Here is a 24,957-nt window from a genome sequence, read left to right on the forward strand (position 1 = left end):
AGTATTTAGTATATGTTAGGAATATACTGAACTAACCTTTAGAAGCAAATAATCTTGTTGGAGGTAAATAGTGATAATTAGAATATAATTAAGTAGTTATTTTGATATAAGTTTCATTTGATTTAGTGCTTATATACTGTTATTAAAGACTATTGTTCCACTTTAAATATTTTATGATAGTATTTTAATGCAATTGTAAAATTTTGTTTAAAGGCATGAAGTTTCCAGAAGTGGGAAAGGAGTTTCCCATTTCACTCAGCATTATTTCAATTGAAAATGAATGGGCATATTTTGAGTCAATTATGTTTGTTGAATGAGTGGGCAGGTGCCTGGGAGAGGAGGCTGCAGCTATTTATTCAGCAGTCATTTATATAATACCTTCCAGCTCCAAGGTATTAATTAGGTTCTGGAAGATAGGGTGGGAATAATAGTAATACAAAGATAATTGAACCCACTCTTTAACAAGGACTATAGACAGATAGGCAGCTATAACACAACATAATAATTGGTGTGGTAGGGTGTATAGCAAATTATTACTGAGCATAGGAGCTGAATCAGGAAAGGGTCCACAGAAGAAGTATGTAAAGCATGAAGAAGGAAATATGTTTTTTTATTTTTTATTTTTTTTAATAATAAATTTTATTTTTATATTCCCCATACAATTGCAGCCCCCCCATTCTGACCCCAATCCCTCCCCTCCCCTCCCACCCCCGCCCCCCTAAAAGTGTCTCTGGTTCGTAGTTTTTTGTTGATTTTGATTTTCACTTTCTTATAGTTATTCGTTTTCCTGGTCCCTTATTTAAGTTTTCTAGATTCCTGCTATGAGTGAGACCATCCGGTATTTTTCTTTTTCATTTTGGCTTATTTCGCTGAGCATGATCCCTTCCAGTGCCATCCATGTTGCTGCAAATTGCATGTGTTTATTTTTTTTGAATGCTGAGTAATATTCCATGGTATATATGTACCACATCTTCTTGATCCAGTCATCTATTTTAGGGCATTTGGGTTGTTTCCAAAGCTTAGCTATTGTAAACAGTGCTGCTATAAACATAGGGGTGCAGGTGTTCTTTGGAATTGATGTTTCTGTGTCCTTTGGGTAAATACCTAGGAGTGGAATTGCTGGATCATATGGAAGCTCTATGTTTAGTAGGTCCAGAAATCTCCACACAGCTCTCCACAGTGGTTGGACCAGTTTGCACTCCCACCAACAGTGCAGAAGAGTTCCTTTTTCTCCACACCCTCGCCAACATTTGTTGTTGCTAGTTTTTTTAATATGTGCCATTCTCACTGGTGTAAGATGGTATCTCATGGTAGTTTTGATTTGCATTTCCCTGATGACAAGTGATGTTGAACATTTTTTCATATGCCTGTTGGCCATTTGCATTTCCTCTTCAGAGAAGTTTCTTTTTAGCTCTTCTGCCCATTTTTTGACTGGATTATTTTCTTTGTTGTTGTTGAGTCTCATCAGCTCTTTGCAGATTTTTGTGATCAGTCCTTTATCATTAGTGTTGGGTGCAAAAATGTTCTCCCAGTTGGTGGGGTTTCTCTTTGTTTTTGTTATTGTCTCTTTTGCTGTGCAGAAGCTCTTTAATTTGATGTAGTCCCAGCTGTTTATCTTTGCCTTCACTATCACTGCTTTGGGTGATGTGTCTGTAAAGATGTCTTTGATGTGCAAATCACGTAGTGTTTCGCCTATATTTCCTTCTATATATTTTATGGTTTCAGGTCTTATGTCTAGTTCTTTAATCCATTTTGAGTTGATTTTTGTGTATGGTGTGAGGTAGTGGTCAAGCTTCATTCTTTTGCATGTAGCGACCCAGTTTTCCTAGCACCATTTATTGAACAAACTTTCTTTGCTCCAATGCATAGTCTTTGCTCCTTTGTCAAAGATTAGTTGACCATAAATCTGTGGGTTTATTTCTGGATTTTCTATTCGATTCCATTGGTCTGTATGTCTGTTCTTGTTCCAATACCATGCAGTTTTGATGATTATGGCTTTGTAGTAGAGTTTGAAGTCTGGGAGTGTGATGCCTCCATTCCCTTCTTTTTTTTCAGGAGAGCTTTGGCTATTCGGGGTTTTTTGTGATTCCATATGAATTTCATCAATAATTGTTCTATTTCTTTGAAGAATGACATTGAAATTTTGATTGGAATAGCATTGAATCTGTATATTGCTTTGGAAGGATGGCCATTTTAATAATGTTTATTCTTCCAATCCATGAGCAGGGGATGTCTTTCCATTTCTTGTGTGTCTTCTTCTATTTCTTTTAACAGTGTTTTATAGTTTTCTTTGTATAGGTCCTTTACCTCTTTTGTTAGATTTATTCCCAAATATTTGATTTTTTTTGTTTCAATAAAAAAGGGATGGTTTTTTGATTTCTTCTTCTTCAGATTTATTGTTTGTGTATAGGAAGGCTACTGACTTTTGCATGTTGATTTTGTATCCTGCCACTTTACTGAACTGATTGATGAGTTGAATTAGTTTTTCTGTGGACTTTTTGGGGTTCTCTATGTATATTATCATATCATCTGCAAATAGTGATAGTTTGACTTCTTCTTTTCCTATTTGGATTCCTTGGATGTCTTTCTCTTGTCTTATTGCTCTGGCTAGGACTTCCAGTATTATATTGAAAAGCAGTGGTGAGAGTGGACATCCTTGTCTTGTTCCAGATCTTAATGGAATTGCTTTCAGCTTTTCACCATTGAGAATGATACTGGCTGTTGGCTTGTCATAGATGGCCTTTATGATGTTGAGGTATGTTCCTTGTATCCCAAGAATTTCAAGGGCTTTTATCATGAATGGGTGTTGCACTTTGTCAAAAGCTTTCTCAGCATCTATTGATATTATCATATGGTTTTTATATTTCTTTTGTTGATGTGTTGGATAACGTTGATTGATTTTCGGATGTTAACCATCCTTGTGTCCCTGGAATGAATCCTACTTGGTCGTGGTGAATTATCTTATGGATACATTGTTGGATTCTGATAGCTAAAATTTTATTGAGGATTTTTGCATCAGTGTTCATTGGCCTGTAGTTTTCCTTTTTTGTGTTGTCCTTATTCGGTTTTGGTATTAGTGTAATGTTGGCTTCATAGAACGTGTTTGGTATTGTCCCTTCCTTCTCAATTTTTTGGAAGGGTTTGTGAAGGATAGGTACTAATTCGTCTCTGAATGTTTGGTAGAATTCATTTGTAAATCCATCAGGTCCTGGGCTTTTGTTTTTGGGGAGGTTTTTGATTACCATTTCAATTTCGCTGCTTGTAATTGGTCTGTTTAGGTGTTCTATTTCTTCTTTATCTAGCTTTGGGTGATTGTAGAGTTGTAGGAATTTGTCCATCTCCTCTAGATTGTTAAACTTGTTTCCATATAACTGTTCATAGTAGTTATTAATTATTCTTTTGATTTCTGCTGTGTCCGTTGTGATTTCTCCTCTTTCATTTATTATCCTATTTATTTGTGCTTTCTCCCTTTTTCCTTTGTGAGCCTGGCTAGGGGTTTATCTATTTTATTGATTTTTTTCAAAGAACCAGCTCTTGGTTTCATTGATCTTTTGGATTGTTTTTTTAGTTTCAATTTCATTTATTTCTGCTTTTTGTTTTTTATTTCTTTTCTTCTACTGGTTTTGGGGTTTTTTTGTTGTTCTTTTTCTAGATCTTTGAGCTTCGAGATTAGGTTGTTTCTTTGAGTTCTTTCTTGTTTCTTGATGTGAGCTTCTATTGCTATATATTTTCCTCTTATTACTGCTTTTGCTGCATCCCATACATTTAGGATATTGGTGTCCTCCTTGTCGTTCAATTCAAAGAATTTTTTAATTTCTTCTTTGATCTCCTCATTAGTCCAGTGGTCTTCCAGTAGTGTGGTTTTTAATCTCCATGAGGTAGGAAAGTTCCTTGCCTTCTTTTTATGGTTTATTTCTAGTTTGATGCCTTCATGGTCAGAAAAGATGGTTGATATGATTTCTGGTGTATCTGTTGATGTTTGTCTTGTGCCCCAGTATGTGATCGATCCTGGAGAATGATCCGTGTGCGCTTGAGAAAAATGTGTACTCTGTTTTTTGGGGGTTTAGTGTTCTATAGATGTCTGTTAAGCCCAATTGCTCTAGGTCCTTATTTAGAGCTTTGGTTTCTTTACTTATTTTTTGTCTTGTTGATCTATCCATTGTTGATAGTGGTGTGTTGAAGTCTCCCACTACGTATGTGTTTTCTCTGATGTCTGTTTTCAGAGAGGACAACAGTTGTCTGATATATTTTGGTGCTCCTTCGTTTGGTGAGTATATGTTAATGAGTGTTATTTCTTCTTGAAGTATTGTCCCCTTGATCATAATGTAGTGACCATTGGGGTCTCTTTTTATCTTTTTGAGTTTGAAATCTGTTTTATCTGATATAAGTATAGCTGTTCCTGCTTTCTTTTTTGGTCCATTTGCTTGTAGGATTGTTTTCCATCCTTTAACTTTGAGCCTATTTTTATCTTTTGTAGCTAAATGTGTTTCCTGGAGACAGCAAAAGGTTGGGTTTTGTTTCTTAATCCAGGCTGCAACTCTGTGTCTTTTTATTGAAGAGTTTAGTCCATTTACATTTAGAGTTAATATTGATATGTTAGCATCTGTATTTGCCATTGTGTTTGTCTTTCCTTTGATTTTATTTATTTATTCTTTTAATAACTTTTTTTTTTTTTGCCTTCTTTCATTGTTATTCGTCCCTCTGAGGTTCTGGCTTTAGGACTCCTTGTAGTATTTTTTGGAGTGGGGGTTTAGTTGTAATGAAATTCCGAAGTTTCTGTTTGTCTGGGAAGGTCCATATTCTTTCTTCAAAGAGGAAGGAGAGCTTTGCGGGATAGAGAATTCTTGGTTGGCATCTGTTTTCTTGGAGTCTGTTGACTATGTCCCTCCACTCTCTCCTTGCCTGTAGTGTTTCTTCGGAGAAGTCTGATGTCAGCCTGATTGGCTTTCCTTTGAATGTTATCTGTTTCTTCCCTCTTGCCAGCTTCATTATTTTTTCCTTGTCCTGGATTCTTGGGAGCTTTACTATTATGTGTCTTGCTGTATTTTTCCTTTCGTCGTGGAAGTTTGGTGTTCTTCTTGCTTCTTGTATATCAATTTTCAGCTCCTTCTTCACATTTGGGAAGTTCTCTTCAATTATCTCTTTGAATATTTTCTCTGTTCCTACATCTCTCTCCTCTCCTTCTGGTATTCCTATAACTCTTAGGAAATATGTTTTTTTAAAGATTTATTTATTTTTATATAAGAACTGGGGTACAGCCAGAGGCGCAGGAGGGTGAGAGGATTCACCAGAGACAGTGGGGAGCAGAACAGGCAGACGGACCAAAACACACTGCTGAGGGGAGCAGTGGGGAGGTCTGCCTCACCATGTGGGCATCTCCCTGGCTGGCCAGGATTGAACCCATGCTGCAGAGACTGCAGACAGCTTCACTGCACTGTGCTCAACCCGCTATGCCACTGGGGAGGCCCTGTGTTTTTGTTTTGTTGCATTTTTTTTTTTTTTGGTAGAGACTGTCAATGTATTATTACTGAAACAGATTGGGGTGTGTGTGGTGTGTAAGTGTGTGTTCTGTGTTTAGAGGGAACTGAGTTGTTGGTAGGATACATGTCTGTGAGGGCTCACGGCAAAAAAAAAAAAAAATTCAAAAAAAAGGAAAAGAATTTCCCTTCTAATTCTAATTTCTTCAAAGAACATTTGATTTTGTCAGGCTCTTTGTTACAGGTAGGCTGTATTTATTGATTTCTTTACATAGAAGGCACATGACCTTGGCAAGTATACCTCACAGTGTCAAAAGCAAATAGGAAAGAGCTCTTTTGTCAGCCTGTGAGAAAACTCCTGGGAAAGGATTCTGTCTTCCCTTTTGGGGTGGTGGGCCCTGTGGTTGGCCAACTTGGCTAGATAACCACCTCTTCAACACTCACTGTGCCTGGAGAACTTAGTCGCACAAGCTTCCCTATGGCTCCACAATAGGTCTTAATAGAGAGAGAATGAGTCTATGTGGAATCCAAGTATCTCTTCCCTAGATGGATTTGAACAATACAAGTGACATGCTACAGAAAGAAGGCTAGTAAGATGGATAGCCTCCAGAAATGGTTTGAACATAAACCTTACTCTGATAAAGCTACCTAGTAACAAATGGTTAAGAAAACTGGCATTCCAGAGTCTAAAATTCAAATTTGGTTTAAAAATCACAGATTAAGACAGAGACAATTAGAATCTGAATGCTTATTAGGGAAAGTCCAGCTTTAGCCTTTGATGCAAAAATACTTACCAAAAGAAGCCAGAGAATACCAGACAGTTATCACAAACTCTCCATCAAATTTTCGAGTTCAAACCTTTAAATGGAACCAGTTCCCTGATATTGTAGCCAGGAAAAAAAAAAGGGGGGGGGGTTGTTTAAACAACTGTGATTCCAGAGTCAAGAATTGAAAACTGAAGATCTCTGTACCCTCGACAGAGCAGAAGCAAGCCAGTGAATTCCTTGGTAGATGGCCAAATGGGAGATGATATCTCACAGTTCAGCAACACAAAATCCATCTTTCTGTATTTCCTAGTCAGGTTTCTTCATTTTCCTTCCTCTGATTCTTTCAGCTAGAACCAAACATTTCTGCCTGTTCATCTCCCATACCATATGTCCTTTGTCCCTTGTGTAATTCAAGGACCAAGTGACATGATGATGCAGCCCCTGTGGGCTGTGAAGACCGGCAAGAATTCTTCCTCTACTCTGACACTTGGGATTCATTTGCCAATGCCACCAACTCGAGATACTTAGACTGCTTTTTGGCCCCCAAACCAAGAAACATGCCAGAATCACAAAGAACAGACTGGCATGAGAAGACAGCAACTGAAGGGCTATTCTCAGCCTCATCATTAGTACAAAAAATACCAATCATAGGGTCTGGACATATCTTATATCTTGCAGTAGTGAAATGAAGGTTGCCAGACTCTGATTGCAAAATGGGATTCTAGAGAAGACCCAGACTAAGAGTCTCGTGATTATAGCACAGTCAGCTATAGAACCATCTTTATTTCCTTGGCAAGGCAAGAAAAATCAAGCCTTTAAGTCACAACTGCCATTCCCATTTTTTTTTTTTTTTTTTTTTGAAAAAGGTGCAACTTTTTCTAAGTCCTATGCCTCAGTAAGGGAGATTTTCAGGCTCTGCTGTATATACTGTGAGCTCACCATGGCCTGAACTTCAGGTGGAAGAAGATGTCATTTTCAGAATCTGGTTCAGACTTCCTTTCTTTTGATGCAAAATCAGTACAATTTACAGGATGGTGAAAGTGAAGTCATTCGTTTGTTGGGATAAGACTAATGCAGGAGGAGGGAGAAACCACTTAGAAACCTAAATGTTGGTTTTTACCCTGTCTCGTGGGCTGTGGTTATCTTCCTTACTCACTTCGCTGATTAAAGGATTGTTTTCAAGCTCCTTACTGCCTCTGAAAGCACCATGGACACTAAGTAGTAGACATATCTGTATTTTACTGACAAATATGACCTCCTCCCTGTGATCACCATGTCCTCTAGAGTCTGGAAAATCTACAAAGTATAGTTGAACCTAGAAAAGAATAAGAGACATACTGGCACTTCTTCTCTGGCAAGAAATGAAGGCAAACTTGAAATTTGTTTGTTGTATAGAAAATGAAGGGATGAAGTTTTTTTCCAGACACTTTGAGGCTTTGAATTGGAAACTAGAAATTACCTCATCATCCATCAGTAAGGGAATGCTGAAATGAATTAGGGTAAATACATAATTCTGGGGATTTTTGCTTATAATTGTATTTTTCCCTTTGACTATTTTTTTGTTACTGAAAACCTGGGATAACTTCTTCTTTTCAGTGGTCTCCCATCTTTTGAAATGGTAACTTTGGCATATACAGAGGTATGTGGTAAATGTGGGTTTATCTAACTACAGAAAAAAAAAAAGTTCTTTAGAAAATAAAAAGAGAATGAGGGAAAGGACCTTGTGACTCCTGATCGCTTTAGTATTGTCTTCCCTGGTCTTTTTCTATGGTAGGGAGCCTTTTGTAGTTCACAGCAGTTTGTGCCTGTATTCATGTAATTTTCTTTTCCTCTGCATTACAATTGTTTACATGCTGGTTTTTCATTGTTCTTGTTTGTTTGCTTGTTTTACATTTTGAAGAGTCTAGACCAGTTATTTGGTGGGATGTTCCACATTCTGGGTTTGTCTATTTCTAGTCGTATTTCCTTATTTTCATTTATCTCTTTCAGTGTTTTCTAATTCATAACCCTCATAGTGGTACTATCACAGGAGGCTGTCTTCCCTTTTCTAGTTACTATAATCTTATTTTTTTAAAGCATAAGAGGATTGAGGAGAAACATGTTGGTTCTTACCACGCTTGATTTATATTTGAACCTAATTATTTTCATGCTCAACACTTGCAAAGAGGTAAAGCTAAAGCAATATAGTCTCAAAATGTTGTCCTCTGTCTGCCTGATTCAGAATCAATCTGGGATTGATTCTTTTTTTTTTTTAATTTTTTTTCAAAGATTATTTATACAAGAACCGGGGTACAGGCCAGATGTGCGGGGGGTGAGAGGATTCACCAGAGACAGAGTGGGGAGCAGAACAGGCAGACTGACTGAAATACACTGCTGAGGGGAGCAGCGGACGAGACAGGAGAGGTCTGCCGCACCTTGCTCCCCGCCTGGTGGGATGGAACCAGCACTGCAGAGGCTGCGGACAGCTTCACAAAGCTGTGCTCAACCTCCTGCGCCACCAGGGAGGCCCATCTGGGATTGATTGTTAAACTCTCAGGTGATTCTAGTCTTCCAGGAGATTTTCAAACTTACTAAAATGTGAGAAACACTGGACTAGAGTTAAGGAGCATGGAGGAGAAATGGAAATTATAGTGTAATGTATGTCATATTAAAGGTACACATAAAATGCTATGATTACATTTATTTGAATAAACTATAAAACATTTTCATTTATACCTGCTAATGCCCATCCTTAAATGATTGGGGATGAGAGGAGAATGTGAAGAAAGGACAGCTATAACTATAAATTTTGTTGTCTCTTTATCCCTAGATGATTATAAAAACAACCAGTCTGTTGCAGTCTGTTAATCTTTTATTCATTGAATGTTTTTGTTTTTCTTTTAGTCCAAGGACAAAATGATGAGAGGCTCTCGCAGAGGATGTGTTAGACTCAGAGTGAGTATTTATTCATTTTTATAAAAACCAATTTTGAAAGAAAGAAAAAAATTATATTTTGATGGAATCTTGGAAGTCTAAATTTAGTTGAGCCTCCATACTTATTTGTTGGGATAAGCATTTGAGCTCAGAGAGAAACAAAGGATTTCTCCAAAGTCACTGTTAGTGCTAGAACCAGGACTAGGAACCAGCACTTTGACCTAGATTAAATGTTAATATTCATGACCTAATGTAGATACTGCCTTTTTTTTGTTTTGTTTTTTTTGTTTTGTTTTTTTGTTAAGTCTCTATTTTACAGATAGGGACAGGGATGGAAATTAAGTAAGTTATAGTGTTGATAGAGCAGATAATAGAAAAAATTCTGAAAAACTCTCATTTTAGCTGCTTTGTTCCTGTAGAAATATAATGCGAGCCACATATATAATTAAATATTTAGCAGTAGCCACATTTAAGAAGTAAAAAGAAACAAGTGAAATTAATTTTAATCATATATTTTGTATAGGCCAGTATATCTACAATGTTATTTCAGTGTCTGATCAGTAAAAAATTATTAATGAGGGGTTTTTTTTTTTTAGAAATTAGTTTTTATTTACCTTTAACTGAGGTAACACTGTTCTTTTCTCATGCTAAGTCTTCAGAATTCAGTATATCTTTTAGGGTACATCTTAGTTCAGACTAGCTGCACCTCAGGTGCCTAGTAATCATGTGTAGCTGGTTGCTACCTTATTGGACAGTGCAGGCCTTTAGCTTCATGACACTTTTAATTATTTTTCAGTTTCCACCACTGTCCAAATAGCTAAAGGCAAGATAGAACGCATGACTGGGGGTATAGTTTCTAGAAGTCCATTGTATCTAGAGAAGGGACTACCTCTGTCATAGGTAGGTAAATTAGCTTCTGGTAGCCTTCTTCATATTCCTGTTGTTTCCTGCCATCTTTTTTTCTGCAGCCTTACTTTTGAAGATATAACTATATTTGGTATACATATTACTTCCTTTGTTAGCAGTAACTTACTGGTAAGAATGGGGAATAACTGAGAAAGAAACCAAATTCTTTTGGAATAATTCTGGGGCTAAGATAGAAATAAGTATGGCAAATTTGCAGGATGAGAATGAGTTAGGTCTGTTTTGAGCAGATGGTGTGTATGTGATAGTATAAAGATTTTTAAAAATTCAACTTATTATATGGTGTACTTTTTCCCTTTTCCTTGGTGTTTCTTTTGTCTTCTTGATTTAATTCCTATTGTGAGCACTTGCTATTGATCTCAGACACCACTCTGTCTGGTACTAACTGCTTTGTTGGCTTGAGAGATAGACTCAATAAGAGAGATTTGGACAGAACTGTGTTGAGAGGACTCCTCGGTTGGATTCAATCCAAATTTGGGCCACTGTCTCCACTGTTATGTTGTACACAATATTTAAAAAAATAGCTTCATTAATTATTAGCCCTTGTGACTACTATTCATGTTATAAATAGAATTTTGCCAGTTAACCCCTGAAGCCTTTTTATGTGCCCCATTCAGATTACTGCTCCTTCCTGGTCTCCTAAGCGTAGCCATTATTCTATATTATATAGATATATATTCTACATACTATTCTATATTTTTATTTTGCCCATTGTTTAAAACTTGATATCTTTTGTTTGAAGTTTATCTATTAAAGAATTCAGATCCTCTGACCTGTAGTTTTCCATAGTGCAGATTTTACTGTTTGCCTGCTGGTATAATTCAGCATGTTCCTCCACCTGTTCTTTCCAGGTGGAGGAGGCTGGTCCAGAGACTCAGCTTTGATCTCTTTGGCATAAAACTAGGTGGTGGTGTGTTCTTTTATCAAGAGGTATATAATGTCTAGTTTTTAATGTATTGATATTAGCAGCTATTGATGCTTAGTACCTACACCAATGAACTCATATGGAAATCACAAAATAGTGATATTCTATCATTTTGTTCAATTTTTATCAGAAATAATTTTATAAGAAGACACTTTTTCTTCTTCTATTACTTAGTGCCCAGTGGTACAGATCAAATAGGGAGGAAATAGGAGAAAAATGCTTTATTATTTCCTGTTACCCAATTTTGAAGATAATGAATTGACTCATTTACATATCCACAAAAAAATTGCAAGTAGATACTTTTTTTTTTTAAGATTTATTTATTTATTTATACAAGCACTAGATATAGTCAGAAGTGCGGGAGGGTGAGAGAATTCACCAGAGCCAGAGTGGGGAACAGAACAGACAGACTGATGAAATACACTGCTGAGGGGAGCAGCAGGTGTCAGGAGAGGTCTGCGCGCCATGTGGGACCCTCGCCAGTGTCTGGGGATCAAACCGGCGCTGCAGAGGCTGCAGGCAGCTTCGCAGCCCAGCGCTCAACCAGGGAGGCCCTGAAAGTAGATACTTTTGAATTGAAAACAGTTATTTGTATATAGATGTGTTCCTATTGTAAACAGATAATGTTCATAGCAACATTGCTATGAGGTAGATGAAGTGGTCATTCCATGGATGAATGGATAAACAAAATGTGGTATATACATACAGTGGAATATCATTTAGTCTCAAAAAGGAAGAAAATTTCTGACACATGCTATTACAACATGGATGAACCTTGAGGATGTTATGCTAAGTGAAATAAGCCAGTCATAAGAACACAAGCACTGCATGGTTGTAATCTGAGATGCCTAGAGTAGTGAAATCCACAGAGACAAAGTAGAATAATGGGATTTAGTGTTTAATTGGTACGAGTTTCAGTTTGGGCCATGGTGATGGTTGCACAACAATGGGAATGCCCTTAATTCACTGAGCACTTAAACATGTTTAAATGATTTTTTAAAAAGTATGTGTATTTTACAGTTTATAAACTCTACTTATTTAACCTCACAGTTCTATAGCTCAGATATTTTTGCAAAGGTTCTCTGCTGAAGGTCTCACAAGACTGAAATCAAGGTATCAGACATGCTGGGCTCTTCTCTTGAGGCTCTGAGAAAGAATCTGCTTCCAAATTCATTCAGGTTGTTGGCAGAATTTAATTCCTTGTGGTTGTAGGACTGAGACCCTTATTTTCCTGCTCACTGTTAGCAGGGCTTTGCTCCCAACACTGGAGGCTTACGTAAGAATGCCATATGGCACCTCTAGACTTGCACATCCAAGTCCAGCTAGTGCTTTGAATCTCCCTGACTTTCCATTCTTCTACTAGCTGCAGAAAATACTGCCTTTAAAAGACCTCAAGTGATTGGGTAGGTCAGACCCACCAGATAATCTCCCTTTTGCTTTCTTTTTAAAAATTTTTTTTAAGTTATCACCTTAGTGATAACTCATTTTATAATATCTCCTCTTATTCAGTTGCCACCCATACCCAAAGGGGAATAGATTTTACAGTGCACAGGTTATTTAGGGTTATTTTTAGAATTTTGCTTACTAAACATCTTGACAGAGAAGAACCAGACATACCCATATTTGAGTCTTATTTTGCCCTTTGGTTGAAAGGAGGGAAGCTATGTGTAAGATTACTGAGTTTGAGTTTTCTTTTTTAAAGTAGGGGGTATAATATTGTTGCCAAATTTTGTGACCATTAGGCAGCCTGGCACATAGATGAAAACAAGTAGGGGTGGTGGTAGTGGTGGTGGTGGGTGTTAAGAAACCATGTTTTGAAAAGCTGGACTGCCAGTAGACTTCCTATTTCAAAAATATCTGGAGAGTTTGTTTACAATATAGGTTTCCACATCCACTCTGTAGACAGATACCCACTCTTAGAATAAGGTTTGGAACCTTTACTTTTAAACATATTCTCTTGGTGAATGTATTGTGCAGCCAAGTTTGGGATCTCTGGTATAGCAGAAAGAATCAGAGACCTGAAGCTGAATCTCACTCACCTCTTACTGATTCTGTGCTATTGGGTAAATTTAACCTCCATGAGAATAACATTATATAACTTGCAAGGTTTTTGTGATATTTAGCAATTATTAATATATATGTACACAGTTTGGCACATAGCACACATCCAATAAATTGTACCTGTGGTAGATGATGATGACAGTGGTGGTGATAGATAACATATCATCTAGGCTCCAAGGGGATTATATAAAAAGCTCTGGGTTACAGTGTGTGTGTACATTTATGTGTATATATACATATATGTACATACTATATATGTGTGTGTGTATACATACATTACATGTACATTGTATATATACATTGTGTGTGTGTGTATGTATATAAAGGGGCTGCCATTGACCATGCCACAGATCTCTTTCTACATCTCCATTCATCCATCCTGTGTTCCATCCACACTGTATACTTCGTTGTGTTCCCTCACTTTGTGTTCTCTCATTTCTCCTGACAAGCTTTTTCTTACATCGAGAATGTTTTGTCTGGTGAGCTCATCTTTTAAGAGATTTTTCAAGTGTTGATTCTTCTCTAAAGCATTCCTGATCCACATCCTTTCAACTGTTTAGGTCCTTCTCTCTCAGCCATGAACGTATATATTACATGGCACTACATGTTAACTTGTTTGTTTTCCCAGTCAATGGTGAGTTCCTTTCTGTTTTAAGTGCCTGGTACATAAAAAGTAGATACTTAAAAGGTAGCTATTGTTGATTTTATTTATAAAAATAATAAATATTAGGGAATTTGTCTTTACCATAGTTTACATACAAAAGAACTGTGGAAGTTATTTATCTTAAAACAAATTTTTACCTAGTGGTATGATGTATTTTCTGACAAAGGAAAACACCCATGTGGTTTTATGCTACAAATGGGAAAGGAATCAGTAGCTGTTGAGGAACCTTTTTGGATCAGGAATTGTGCTGAATGATTTTCACATGTATTCCCATGATAAACCTCTCAGGTAAATGGTGTTATTTCATTTCATAGATGAGGGAACTGAGACTAGAACTGTTTCAGTAATTTACCAAGTCTCACAGCAAATGATGAATCTGGGATTGAATGTGGGTCTGTGTCTTTTAAAAACCCAGTTAGTCCTTAGTGTTACTAGGCTCTTATTCTTCTTAAATAGAAGAATTATTAATATAGACAATTTAGCTTCCTTCAAAGGAGTGTAAAACCATTGGAGGAAAGCAGAAGTAACCATTTCTTTCCCATTTTTCTTTGATGGTGGTGATGGGTGTTGATGATAAAGTATGCGCCACTAGATGGTGCACTTGCCTTGATGGAAAAGTAAAATGTTTGTTGCCTACTGGGATCTGACTTTTCCCCACACCGTATATTAGCCAAAAGCAAAATATTGACATTTCCAGCTAATATCTGCAAAAAAAGAGAAGCAACAGCATTAAAGACCATTGTGGGGTAGAAAAACAGGCATATATGAAGTGGGATTTGAATCTAAATTCTGCCACTTAATAGTTGGTGACTTCAGGTAAATGTATTCAGCTCTGAGTCCTATTTTCTTTTTCTCTATAATGAGCATCATGGCATTTACTCATAGAATTATGAATATCATATTAATATACAGAAAAGTCTGCAAACAATGTTTGGGACTTAGTATTTTCTCTTTTTTGCGGTTCTAAGGAAAATTTTGTTTAACATCCTGGGACATGGTTTGTTCATATTTTACAATGTTTTTTCTTTTATAAAGAATTTATGTACTTAGTGTAGAAAACAGAAAACCTTGCAAATAATATTTATATTGAGTGCTTGCTTTAGAATCTGCATAAACATTCAAATGCCCATTTCCTTATGACAAAGTATAGTGATACACCAAATATGAGCAGTTTGCTGAGTGAGCCCTGTGTTTGATCACAATGAAATAAACTGACACTGCTGTATGTCCTTTTGAAAATCAAAAATTAGTGTAAAAGCATAATAATAGCTTTTATTTTAATAACTTTGTAGGACCCAGCAGGGAGCAGGCAACTATAGGGCTCAGCAGGTTGTTGGCACCTATAGAACCCAGCAGAGACTGTGCAATTACAGTGCTCAGCAGAGAGCCAGGAATTACATTGCCTAGCAGGGTGTCAAACCCTATAGAACACAGCAGGGAGCTGGAACCTTAGGGCCCAGCAGGGAAACTGGGTATATAGGGCTCAATAAGGAGCCCAAACTTAGAGAAAAATGAGGGAGTCAGTAAGGATAGGGTTCAGGTGAAGACAGCACCAAAAAAACCCCAGCAGGGAGCTGGAAAAACTAGTGCCTAGCAGATAGGCAGCACTTGCTGGCTCAGCGGGGGCTGGCACCTAGAGCGCCCATCAGGGAGCTTGCACCAATAGGGTATATATATTAAATAGTAGTATATAAGAACAGATATATGTAGGCTATCTGCTCAATATAAGGAGAGTATACTCATATACTCATATAAGGAGAGTATACTCATATAAGGAGAGTTTACTCATCTCGAGTAAACATGAAAGCACTTTTACACATTCATTTATAATGAATATCCTCTTATGAGAATGTAAGTTACCGACAGTTCATTGAACCAAATGTGTACTAGACTAGTGCCCTAGCACTCAGTTCTGTGAAGTTGCTGTCTTAAGTGCAGATGCTTTTGAAATTAGTAATAGCAGAAGGCCAAACATTTGGGGAATCAACATGTAGAGTAAAACAGCAAAGCTGCAAAATAAATTTACAAATGCTGTTAGAGGAAATGAAAGTTACTGAGATTTCCAAGACCCAGTGTACTCCATTAAATATAAGCTATCTGAAAAACGCCTATGAACTGTTTAACATTATTTTTGGTCATAAAGCTCCCATCTCTCATTGGTGACTTTAGTGTTATATTTTCTAATTTTTTATAATATTTCAAAATTAAATATAAATGAAAGTGATGGCAAAAGATACCTTAGAAATATGTTAACCAAAAGAAAGCTAAGAAGTTGCATTAATGTCAGACTTAATAGACTAGAAAAAAATTAAAATTGTTATGGAAAAAGGGAGCACGAAAAAGTCAACATTATATAGATACCATTCTTTAGCAGAAGTAGAATAAATTAAAATACCATAGCAAAACAGTAGCAATAAATCTCTCCACACACATACTTTTAAATATTTCATTGGTGAAAGTAGAAATCATAATGGAAATTATGAAATATTTAAACCTGAATGATAATGAAAGGACCATATGTCAAAACTGCATCTGAGACCATCTATGATTTATGATCTTGTATGACTATATTATAAATCAAAAATTGAAAATTAATGAACTAAGCATTAGATTTAAAAAATTAGAAAAAGGATAGAGGGCCTCCCCTGTTGTGCAGCGGTTGAGCGCTGGGTTGCGAAGCTGCCCGTAGCTTCTGCAATGCCAGTTCGATCCCCGGCCACCGGGCGAGGGTCCCACATGGCACTCAGACCTCTCCTGCCACCCGCTGCTCCCCTCAGCAGTGTAATTTGTCAGTCTGCCTGCTCTGCTCTGCTCTCTGCTCTGCTCTCCACTCTGCCTCTGGTGAATTCTCTCGCCCTCCCGCACTTCTGACTGTACCCATTGCTTGTATAAATAAATAAAATAAAATCTTTAAAAAAAAAAAAGCCACAGGCTACTCAAGAGTGAGTGATTAAAACAACTTGTATTAATATAAACAGATGTATAGATTGGCAGTGAATGAAAATTCAATTTAATTTAAAAATTAATTTAATTTAATTTAAAAAAAAGAAAAAAGATAGAATAGTGATAAAGAAAGTAGAAGAAAATAACAAAGGAAAATTTTATGCCAATGTCCCTTATTTATGTAGGTGTCATAGTCATGAACAAAATACAGCAAACTACCCAATGATAAATAAACAAAGGTATTATGTCCAATTAGACCTTAGTATGGTTATACTAAATTGGTGATTTAAAATTTAATTAAAATAATGATCTATATCAACAATTAAAAGAAGAAAACTATGACCATCTGAATAATTGTGAAGAAATAGTAAATAAAATGAAATATGCATTCAATACTATAAGCAACCTAGGAATAGTAGAGGATATTCTTAACCTAATAAGGAACATTTGCTAAAATGCTACACTATAATTAACAGTGAAACAGTGGAAACATTGTCTTTAAAATCAGCACCAAGACAAAGGTACCTGCCTTTGCTGCTTTGTTAGATACTATATATTGGAATTCCTAGTGAATGCTGTAAATCAAGCAAAGATACAAGATAAAATGCTTGGAATGAAGAATCAAAATTAGTATTTGTCAGTGATGTTACTCTACCTGTAATAGAGATCCAGGTAAATAGGTAATGCAAAAATAAGAAACAAAAGAATTCAAAGAAAAAACATTAGAAGGGAAAAATAAATATTACTGGTATTTATAAATAATAAAATTATGTACATTTAAAAAAATCCACAAGAATCTGCAGAAGAACTATTTGAGTTACTAATCTTTAGCAGTCTTTGGATATGAAATCAATATGAAGAAAACATGTAGTGTTCTATATGACCACAATCAATTAAAAAAGTGTATAAAAAAGAATTCTATTTATTAATAGTAACAAGAACTCTATATTAACTGGGAATATATTTTACAAGATAAATGCATTCCTGGGCCTCCCCTGGTGGCGCAGCGGTTGAGCGCTGGACTGCGAAGCTGCCTGCAGCCTCTGCAGCGCAGATTCAATCCCCTGCTACCGGCGAGGGTCCCACATGGCACGACAGACCTCTCCTGCCACACCCGCTGCTCCCCTCAGCAGTGTATTTTGTCAGTCTGCCTGTTCTGTTCCCCACTCTGGCTCTGGTGAATTCTCTCACCCTCCCACGCTTCTGACTGTACCCAGTGCTTGTATAAATAAATAAATAAATCTTTAAAAAAAAGAACTCTTAAAAAAAAGATAAATGCATTCCTTTGATGGAGAAACACTGTGAAATAACTGAAAGCTGAAAGGAAAATATGAATATAAAAAACTATCCTGTTTTTGCCTGTTAGGCTTAATAACATGTATATGTTTATTTCCCCTAAATTAATGTATAAACACTTGTGATTCCAGTCAGAGCCACAGTTGTCTTATTAAAAAACCTGACAAGGTGATTCTAAAAGCCACTTAAGAAGGCAAAGGGGCAGAAAATTTTGAAGGAAGGGCTTCTTTGCCATTCCAGATGTAAAGACTTTCTTATGAAACATTGTTAATTGAAACAATACTGTATTAGTATACCAGGAGAAAGAAAAAGAAATAGTAAAAACCCAAATAAAGGTAGAAAAAGAATATTTTAAGTAGAAGGAACACGTGCAAAGGTGAGGTAGTAGAAGAAAGCTTTGGGCAACTGATAAATCCCAAGCTACTAACACGTAAAATTTGATGAGAGATGAGACTGGAGAGGTAGACATGGAGCAAAGCACTGAGGGTCTTGTGGGCTTGGTTGTTGGCAGATTGACCATATACCTTGTATGAGGACACTTTTGAAAGTGAAAGGGGGATATAGCCATTACTATGCCAGGACAACAGGAATAATCTAAAACTGCCCCATGCAAGCCAGGTCATGTAGTTATTTTATTTGAAGATGAAGAAGAACCACTAATACGGTTACATATCCCTGCAAGGAATGTGAGTTTAAAATAAATTTTACACAATAGGTTTAAACAAGTCTGAATAATAATCTTAAATGGAAAGATGGGCCAATTCCTAGATGAGACTATATAATGAAAAGAATTGTTAAAGAGGGTAAAGCACTGAATGGGGAAAAATAACTTGCACATCATATATACCATGACAAGTGGCTGGTATCAAAGATTTACAAAAACTCACTCACCTCTACAAAAAGAAAACAACTAGGGCCTCCCCTGGTGGTGCAGCGATTGAGCGCTGGGCTGCGAAGCTGCAAGCAGTCTCTGCAGCACCAGTTTTATCCCCGGCCGCAGGCAAGGGTCCCACATGGCGCGCAGACCTCTCCTGCCATGCCCGCTGCTCCCCTCAACAGTGTACTTCGGTCCTTCTGTCTGTTCTGCTCCCCACTCTGGCTCTGGTGAATTCTCTCGCCCTCCCACAGTTCTGACTGTACCTAGTGCTTGTATAAATAAATAAATAAATCTTAAAAAAAACTTAAAAGGCAAAAATAAATTCTTTAAAAAAAAAAGAAAAAAAAGAAAACTAACCCAATTAAAAAATGGGCAGAGATATAAATAGGCACTTCTACAAAGAAGGCATACAAATGGCCAACAGGCACATGAAAAAATGTTCATCATCACTTATCATCAGAGAAATACAAATCAAAACCACAATGAGATACCATGTTACTCCTGTGAGAATGGCCCATATCAAAAGGACCAGAAAGAAGTACTGGCAAGGGTGTGAAGAAAAGAGAACACTAATACACTGTTGGTGGGTATGTAAACCAGTCCCCTACAGAAAACACTGGAGTTTTCTCAAAAGATTTCAAGTGGATCTGCCATATCACCCAGTAATTCCACTATTTGATATCTATCCAAAGAATACAAAAACACAATTTGAAAGGAAAGCTGTACTCTCATGTTTATTGCAGTACTGTTTACAGTAGCCTTTGTATAAGAACAGCCTAAATACCCCCAAATGGAAATGATTGGATTATGAAGATGGGTGTATATGTAGATATGTATATATTTATATATGCAATGGAATACTACTCAGCTATCAAAAAAGTTGAACTCATACTATTTGCAGGAGAGTGGATGGGGTTGTGAGAGATAATGCTAAGTGAAATAAGTCAGGCGGAGAAAGATAAATACTGGATGTTGTCACTAATAAGTGGAATATAGAGAAACCAAGCTAAGAACCAGAGAAAGACAACATTAAATGCTAACCCTGAAAATAGACCATAGAACTGAGGCATCCAAAGAGGAAAAGGTGTGGGGGGAAAGAACAAAAAGGGAAGACGCACAGTGGACTATCGTGGTAGACTATGGTGGCTAACCCATGGTGGTAATACCTCATGGAGAGAATCCTATATTATCACAATTAAAAGAATTTAAAAAAAAAAAAAGAGGAAAAAGCATGTGGAAATACAGCTGGGAAAGAACTAGTAAAGAGAAAGTTGAAAATGGTAGACTAACTTATCTAGAGAAACATAATAAGGGATGAAGCCTTTTTCCATTATGAGAAATGAAAAAGAAGCAAGAATATAGACACAGTTATGTTTTTGGGGAAATGGGGAGCAGAGCAGGTTTTTAGTTACCACCCAGTGACTCCTTACCTTGTTGGTGGGGCTGCAAGGAAAGTAGAGAAGGTTTTAAATAGCTACAATAGACAATGGGATAGAGACCAATAACAAGACAAGGATGCCCCTATCACCGCTTATAATCAGCAATGTCTACCACTCTAGCGGCAGTCTTAAACTAGTCAGTCCTAGCCAATAGATAAGGTATAAGGATTGGAGTAGAAGAAATATAGCTGTTCTTATTCACAGCAATTTAATTAAACAATACAAAAAATCCAAAATAATTTATAGATATACTATTGAGCATTTGAAATATGACTAGTATGACTGAGAAACTTATTTAAATATACATATGTGACTAGTGGCTAACATATTTAGGTGAGATATTGCCATGGGGAATAATTGATTAAAGGAGAATGAAGTTTTTTTGAGTTTAACAAATCAAGAAACTGAGAAGCTAGAGTACCAGATGAATAGTGCCTCTATACACTGAAGAACGTTGAGGCTAATAGTAAGACCCATTTGGAGTGGGAAATGGGAAAAAATGTAATGGACCAGAAAAGAATGCTTCCTTGTAGGTTTTCAGAGGTACTTGGGTAGAAATGTTTCTGAAGCAGAGCTTAGGTAATAAAGAGCCATTGAAGGAGAAAGTTTCAAGAGAGAAAAGTGGTCAGCAGCAACAACAGTGCTTTGAAGTGGTGCCGAACAACAAAACTAGAGAGCAGTAAATTGGTCATTGGTGACATGAGAGAAGGCATTTTGGTGCAGTGGTAGGGAAGGAAGCTATTATAGATTGTTAGGAGTGAATGAAAGGTTAAGGCAGGTCAGTTTTCCAAAAGCTCCTTTATGAAAGCAGTGGGGAGAGGTGGTAGCTAGAGGGAGTTGTACGTTTGCTTTTATTTAACAAATGTTGGGGAATTGAGATTGAGGAAAGACATAAAAAAGTGAAATTGCTTGGTGTTTTATTCTCAATGTGTGGAAGAAATATTTTGTACATGTATGGTCTCTGCTGAGGTGAGAAGAAAAGGGCTCAGTGATAACAGTGGAAGGGTTTTGGGGGCCTGATTTTGAAGTCTTTCTTGAATGGCTTATGAAGAAATGTTGGACTTTAATAATTCATGAAGAGTCAAGGAAAGTTTTAGATATCCGGGTCTACTATAGGAATCTCTGCTTTAGAAATATGACTCTGGCAGTAACAAAGACTGAACTATAAGGTGGCCATACTGAAGACAGGCAGATTGCATTACCAAGCCAGGAAGTCAAAAGCCTGAATTGAGGCAATAGCAATTCATAGGATGGAAAAGAGCTTGCAAATTTGAAATTGTAGTTCAGAGGTAGCATGATCACAATTTGTGGTGATGGAATGGTGGAGAACATGTATAGAACCTGACAGTTTCTATCTGAGTTAACAAGGTAACTAGTGAACTTATGTTAAGGTTCCCCCCCCGCAAAAAAAAACAGTAGCTTTTGGGGTTGGAGTAATATAAAACAACTTTGTTGAAATACAATCCACATACCATACAATTCACTCCTTTAAAGTATACAATTCAGTGATTTTAGTGTATTCACAGTTGTGCAGTCATCACCACAATTTTAAAATGTTTTATTCAAATTTCTCTTATGATAATCTCTTTTTTATGGATTCTCTCTGCACAGGTGAAAAAAACATGATTTAATCCTCGACATTCCTCCCCCTCCCCCACCTTTCTCTTTCAGGCACAGCTGAAGTTACACAGATACTGCCTTTTAACATACAGTCTCCATGTCTGGGGGGGTATCAACAAATATTTGTTGAGAACTTGCTGTGTTCCAGGCTCTATTCTAGGTGCCGGGATTAATTTAAAAAAGAGCTTCAGGGCCTCCCTGGTGGCACAAGGGGTTAAGCACTGCACTATGAAGCAATCCACAACCTCTGCAGCACGAGTTCGATCCCCGGCCAACCAGGGAGCAACCCACATGGCGAGGCAGACCTCTCCTGTCTCGCCCGCTGTGCCCCTCAGCTGTGTATTTCAGTCTGTCTGCCTGTTCTGTTCCCCACACTCCCTCTCTGGTGAATCCTCTCACCCCCCGCATATCTGGCCTATACCCCAGCTCATGTATGCATAAATAAATAAATCTTTAAAAAAAAAATAAAAAAGAGCTTCATCAGCACATAAAGAAACCCATGCCCATTATAATCATTTTACATTTCACCTCAAGCCTCTGTCCACCATCCACTTCCCCTCCCCACCCCCCTACCTCCACGCAACTACTAATCTCTATGAGCAAGTCATTTGCTTACTCTAGATATTTCATGTAAATGAAATCATGAAACATACAGCTATGTTCTTTCACTTAGCTTAATATTTTCAAAGTTCATCCATGTAGATACCACTTTTGCCTTATATGCATCTCTTTGCTTGTTTTACCTCTTCCTTGATGGCAGGCATTATTGTTAAATGTTCCAGGGTTGTATCTAGCACGTCTAGTATTTATATTTAGTTATGATTTGTTTTTGAATTTAGTTATGACATCAGTGGTTGCATCAAATACTTACAGATTAGAAGGTTAAATGAGTTAACCATAAAATTAGCCAAAATAAACTGCTCCCATTGAGCTATGTTTATTATTTGCTGTCATGGAATATGCTGGTACCATGATAATGGTTCTGGTTCTGCCATTAACTTTTTGAATGACCTTGGGTAAATTATACTCTTCGGAGACTTTTTTTACTTTTCTGAAAATGGAGTAATAATCCCCACCCGATCTGAAACTAAGGAATGACTAAGACTATTCGAGTTAGGGTTCAGACAGCCTCTGAGAAGAAATGGATGAATGTTTGACTCTATTACCTAATTCTCCTAGGATAAGAGTAGTCCGCCTAAGTAGTCTTTTTTCTTGGGATTAAACATTTGAATCTTGAATCTTTTTAACCCCCTTTTCAAAGGTCTCTGGTTTTGCCTGTGGCACACTGCTGCTTTTTTCACCAGTTTGGGACATTTTACCTATGCCACATTTTAGCTTTTCTTTCTGGAATACTTAAGGACATTGACCAGTAGATTCCATGTTTTTTTGTAACTTCTTGTTTTTTCCATTAATTCCTGCATGTAGTTGAATAGCAAAATAAATGAATAAGGTTTTAAAACCCATCCCATCCACCTTTTGGAAAGAATTTATAAATGCAGACTTCCCATCCCCCTTCTTTTGTTCATGCTTTTAAGTAGATCGTATACTATGTGTACTTTAGAGGTATGCATCAAAATAAAAAACAATAGTCCTTGACTTCCGAGGTGTCCTAGTGGTTCAGTGGGAGGAGGCAAACATAGAGACAGATAATCACAGTGTAATGTGGAAGGTGCAGTAGCAGAGCAATATGTAAGTGACATGGGAGCATCAGGAAGTAGTGATTGGGATGATGTTTTGAATGTGGTATTTGTATACTAACATACAAACACAGAAGCAATCTAATGAACACCCGCTTTCTTTGAGCCTCATAACAACATCCTGAGATGTAGGTTTCTGCCTCTCATTTTAGAGAGCAGACTAAATGTAGAAAGGCTTAGTGGCTGGCTCTTAAACAGATTCTAGACTCAGCTTCTATCTATGTTTGTCCCCTCTCCCTCCCAATACACCCCTGCCCCTTAAGCTAGCATAGAAAGTCCATCCTTGTCCTTTAGCTGTTCCTCCGTTAACAAAACTGGAGTCTCAGATTCCCTCTTTCTGTGTCTAACCTGCTTGCAGTGTTGTCGGTGCAATTGAGCATTTCTGGGCTGTAGCAGTAGTGAATATTGCTGATGTCATTGTTTGCCTTATTGGGATTTTGCTCTTTGTTTCACAGGGAGCTGTGATTGGTATAGACGATGAGGACGACAGCACCTTCACAATAACTGTTGATCAGAAAACCTTCCATTTCCAGGGTGAGCTGAAAGAAGAGATTTTTTCTCTTCATAGTCTCAACTGTTTCTTTCTCATTTGGGCTGTTTGCTGGATGACTTAAATGGTTTTGCAACTGAGCCTGCATGAATGAGTGCACAGGAACGTTCTGGATGAAGTGGTACTGCAGGTTAGGCAGGGATTTGTATCTGCAGTGGATACAGATCTATTTGAAACGACTGGATCTGGCTGCAATTGGAGATTAAAAATTTAAAAGATAAAAATCAGTGAAGGGAGAAAGTAATGGGCTGCTGCTGCTGCTGGCTTGTGTTTACAGAAGGTTGCTGATCTTCTTTATTGAGGAGTATGGTTCTGCTGCATGAAGATTCTAAAGATTGATTGTGAAGGTTGCAGTGTTTGTGTAAACCTCAAAATGTAAATTAAATTGAAGCTAGTTGCAACCTTTGGTTTAAAGGTTTTGCTTTGCTTCAAGAACTGCAAGTTTTCATTCATTTTATCTGCATTTCTGTGTTTTGTCTGCCAGCTCTCATTTCTCTGCTATTATCCTTTTGATAGTTAATCACATCAATGCCATCTGCCACTGCTATGTTTCGGCATTGCATGCTATGGTTCACCGGTAGAAAGGGTAAGGTACTGTATGATCATTCTCATTTCCTCTTGCTTTGAAAACTCGAAACTAGCAAATAAAAGTAGATTTAAATGATTCTGTTCTAAATGTCCTCTTATCTATTAGCAGTGTCTATTAGCTTTGTTACCACTGTTTTTATTATTTTGCCTGTCTAGAGCAACCTCTATTTTATGTTTAAAGCAGTCCAAGGAACTTAGAAATGAGATGATTTTGGA

At 37.2% G+C, this 24,957-nt stretch overlaps 1 protein-coding gene across 5 annotated transcripts in view; it reads left to right on the forward strand.

Moving 5' to 3' along the window:
* OSBPL9 (oxysterol binding protein like 9) overlaps positions 1-24,957 on the forward strand; it is a 122,610-nt gene that overhangs the window by 12,044 nt on the left and 85,609 nt on the right. For all 5 annotated transcript variants that reach the window (XM_037498277.2, XM_054691369.1, XM_037498276.1 and 2 more), the window contains exons 2-3: positions 9,128-9,178; positions 24,059-24,137. In XM_037498277.2, coding sequence (XP_037354174.1) covers positions 9,128-9,178; positions 24,059-24,137 — 130 coding nt within the window. The remainder of the gene's footprint in view (positions 1-9,127; positions 9,179-24,058; positions 24,138-24,957) is intronic.

The sequence above is a fragment of the Talpa occidentalis genome, unplaced genomic scaffold (genome assembly GCF_014898055.3).
Source record: "Talpa occidentalis isolate TD23 unplaced genomic scaffold, MPIMG_talOcc4v2.1 talOcc4.9, whole genome shotgun sequence".
Taxonomy (NCBI): domain Eukaryota; kingdom Metazoa; phylum Chordata; class Mammalia; order Eulipotyphla; family Talpidae; genus Talpa; species Talpa occidentalis.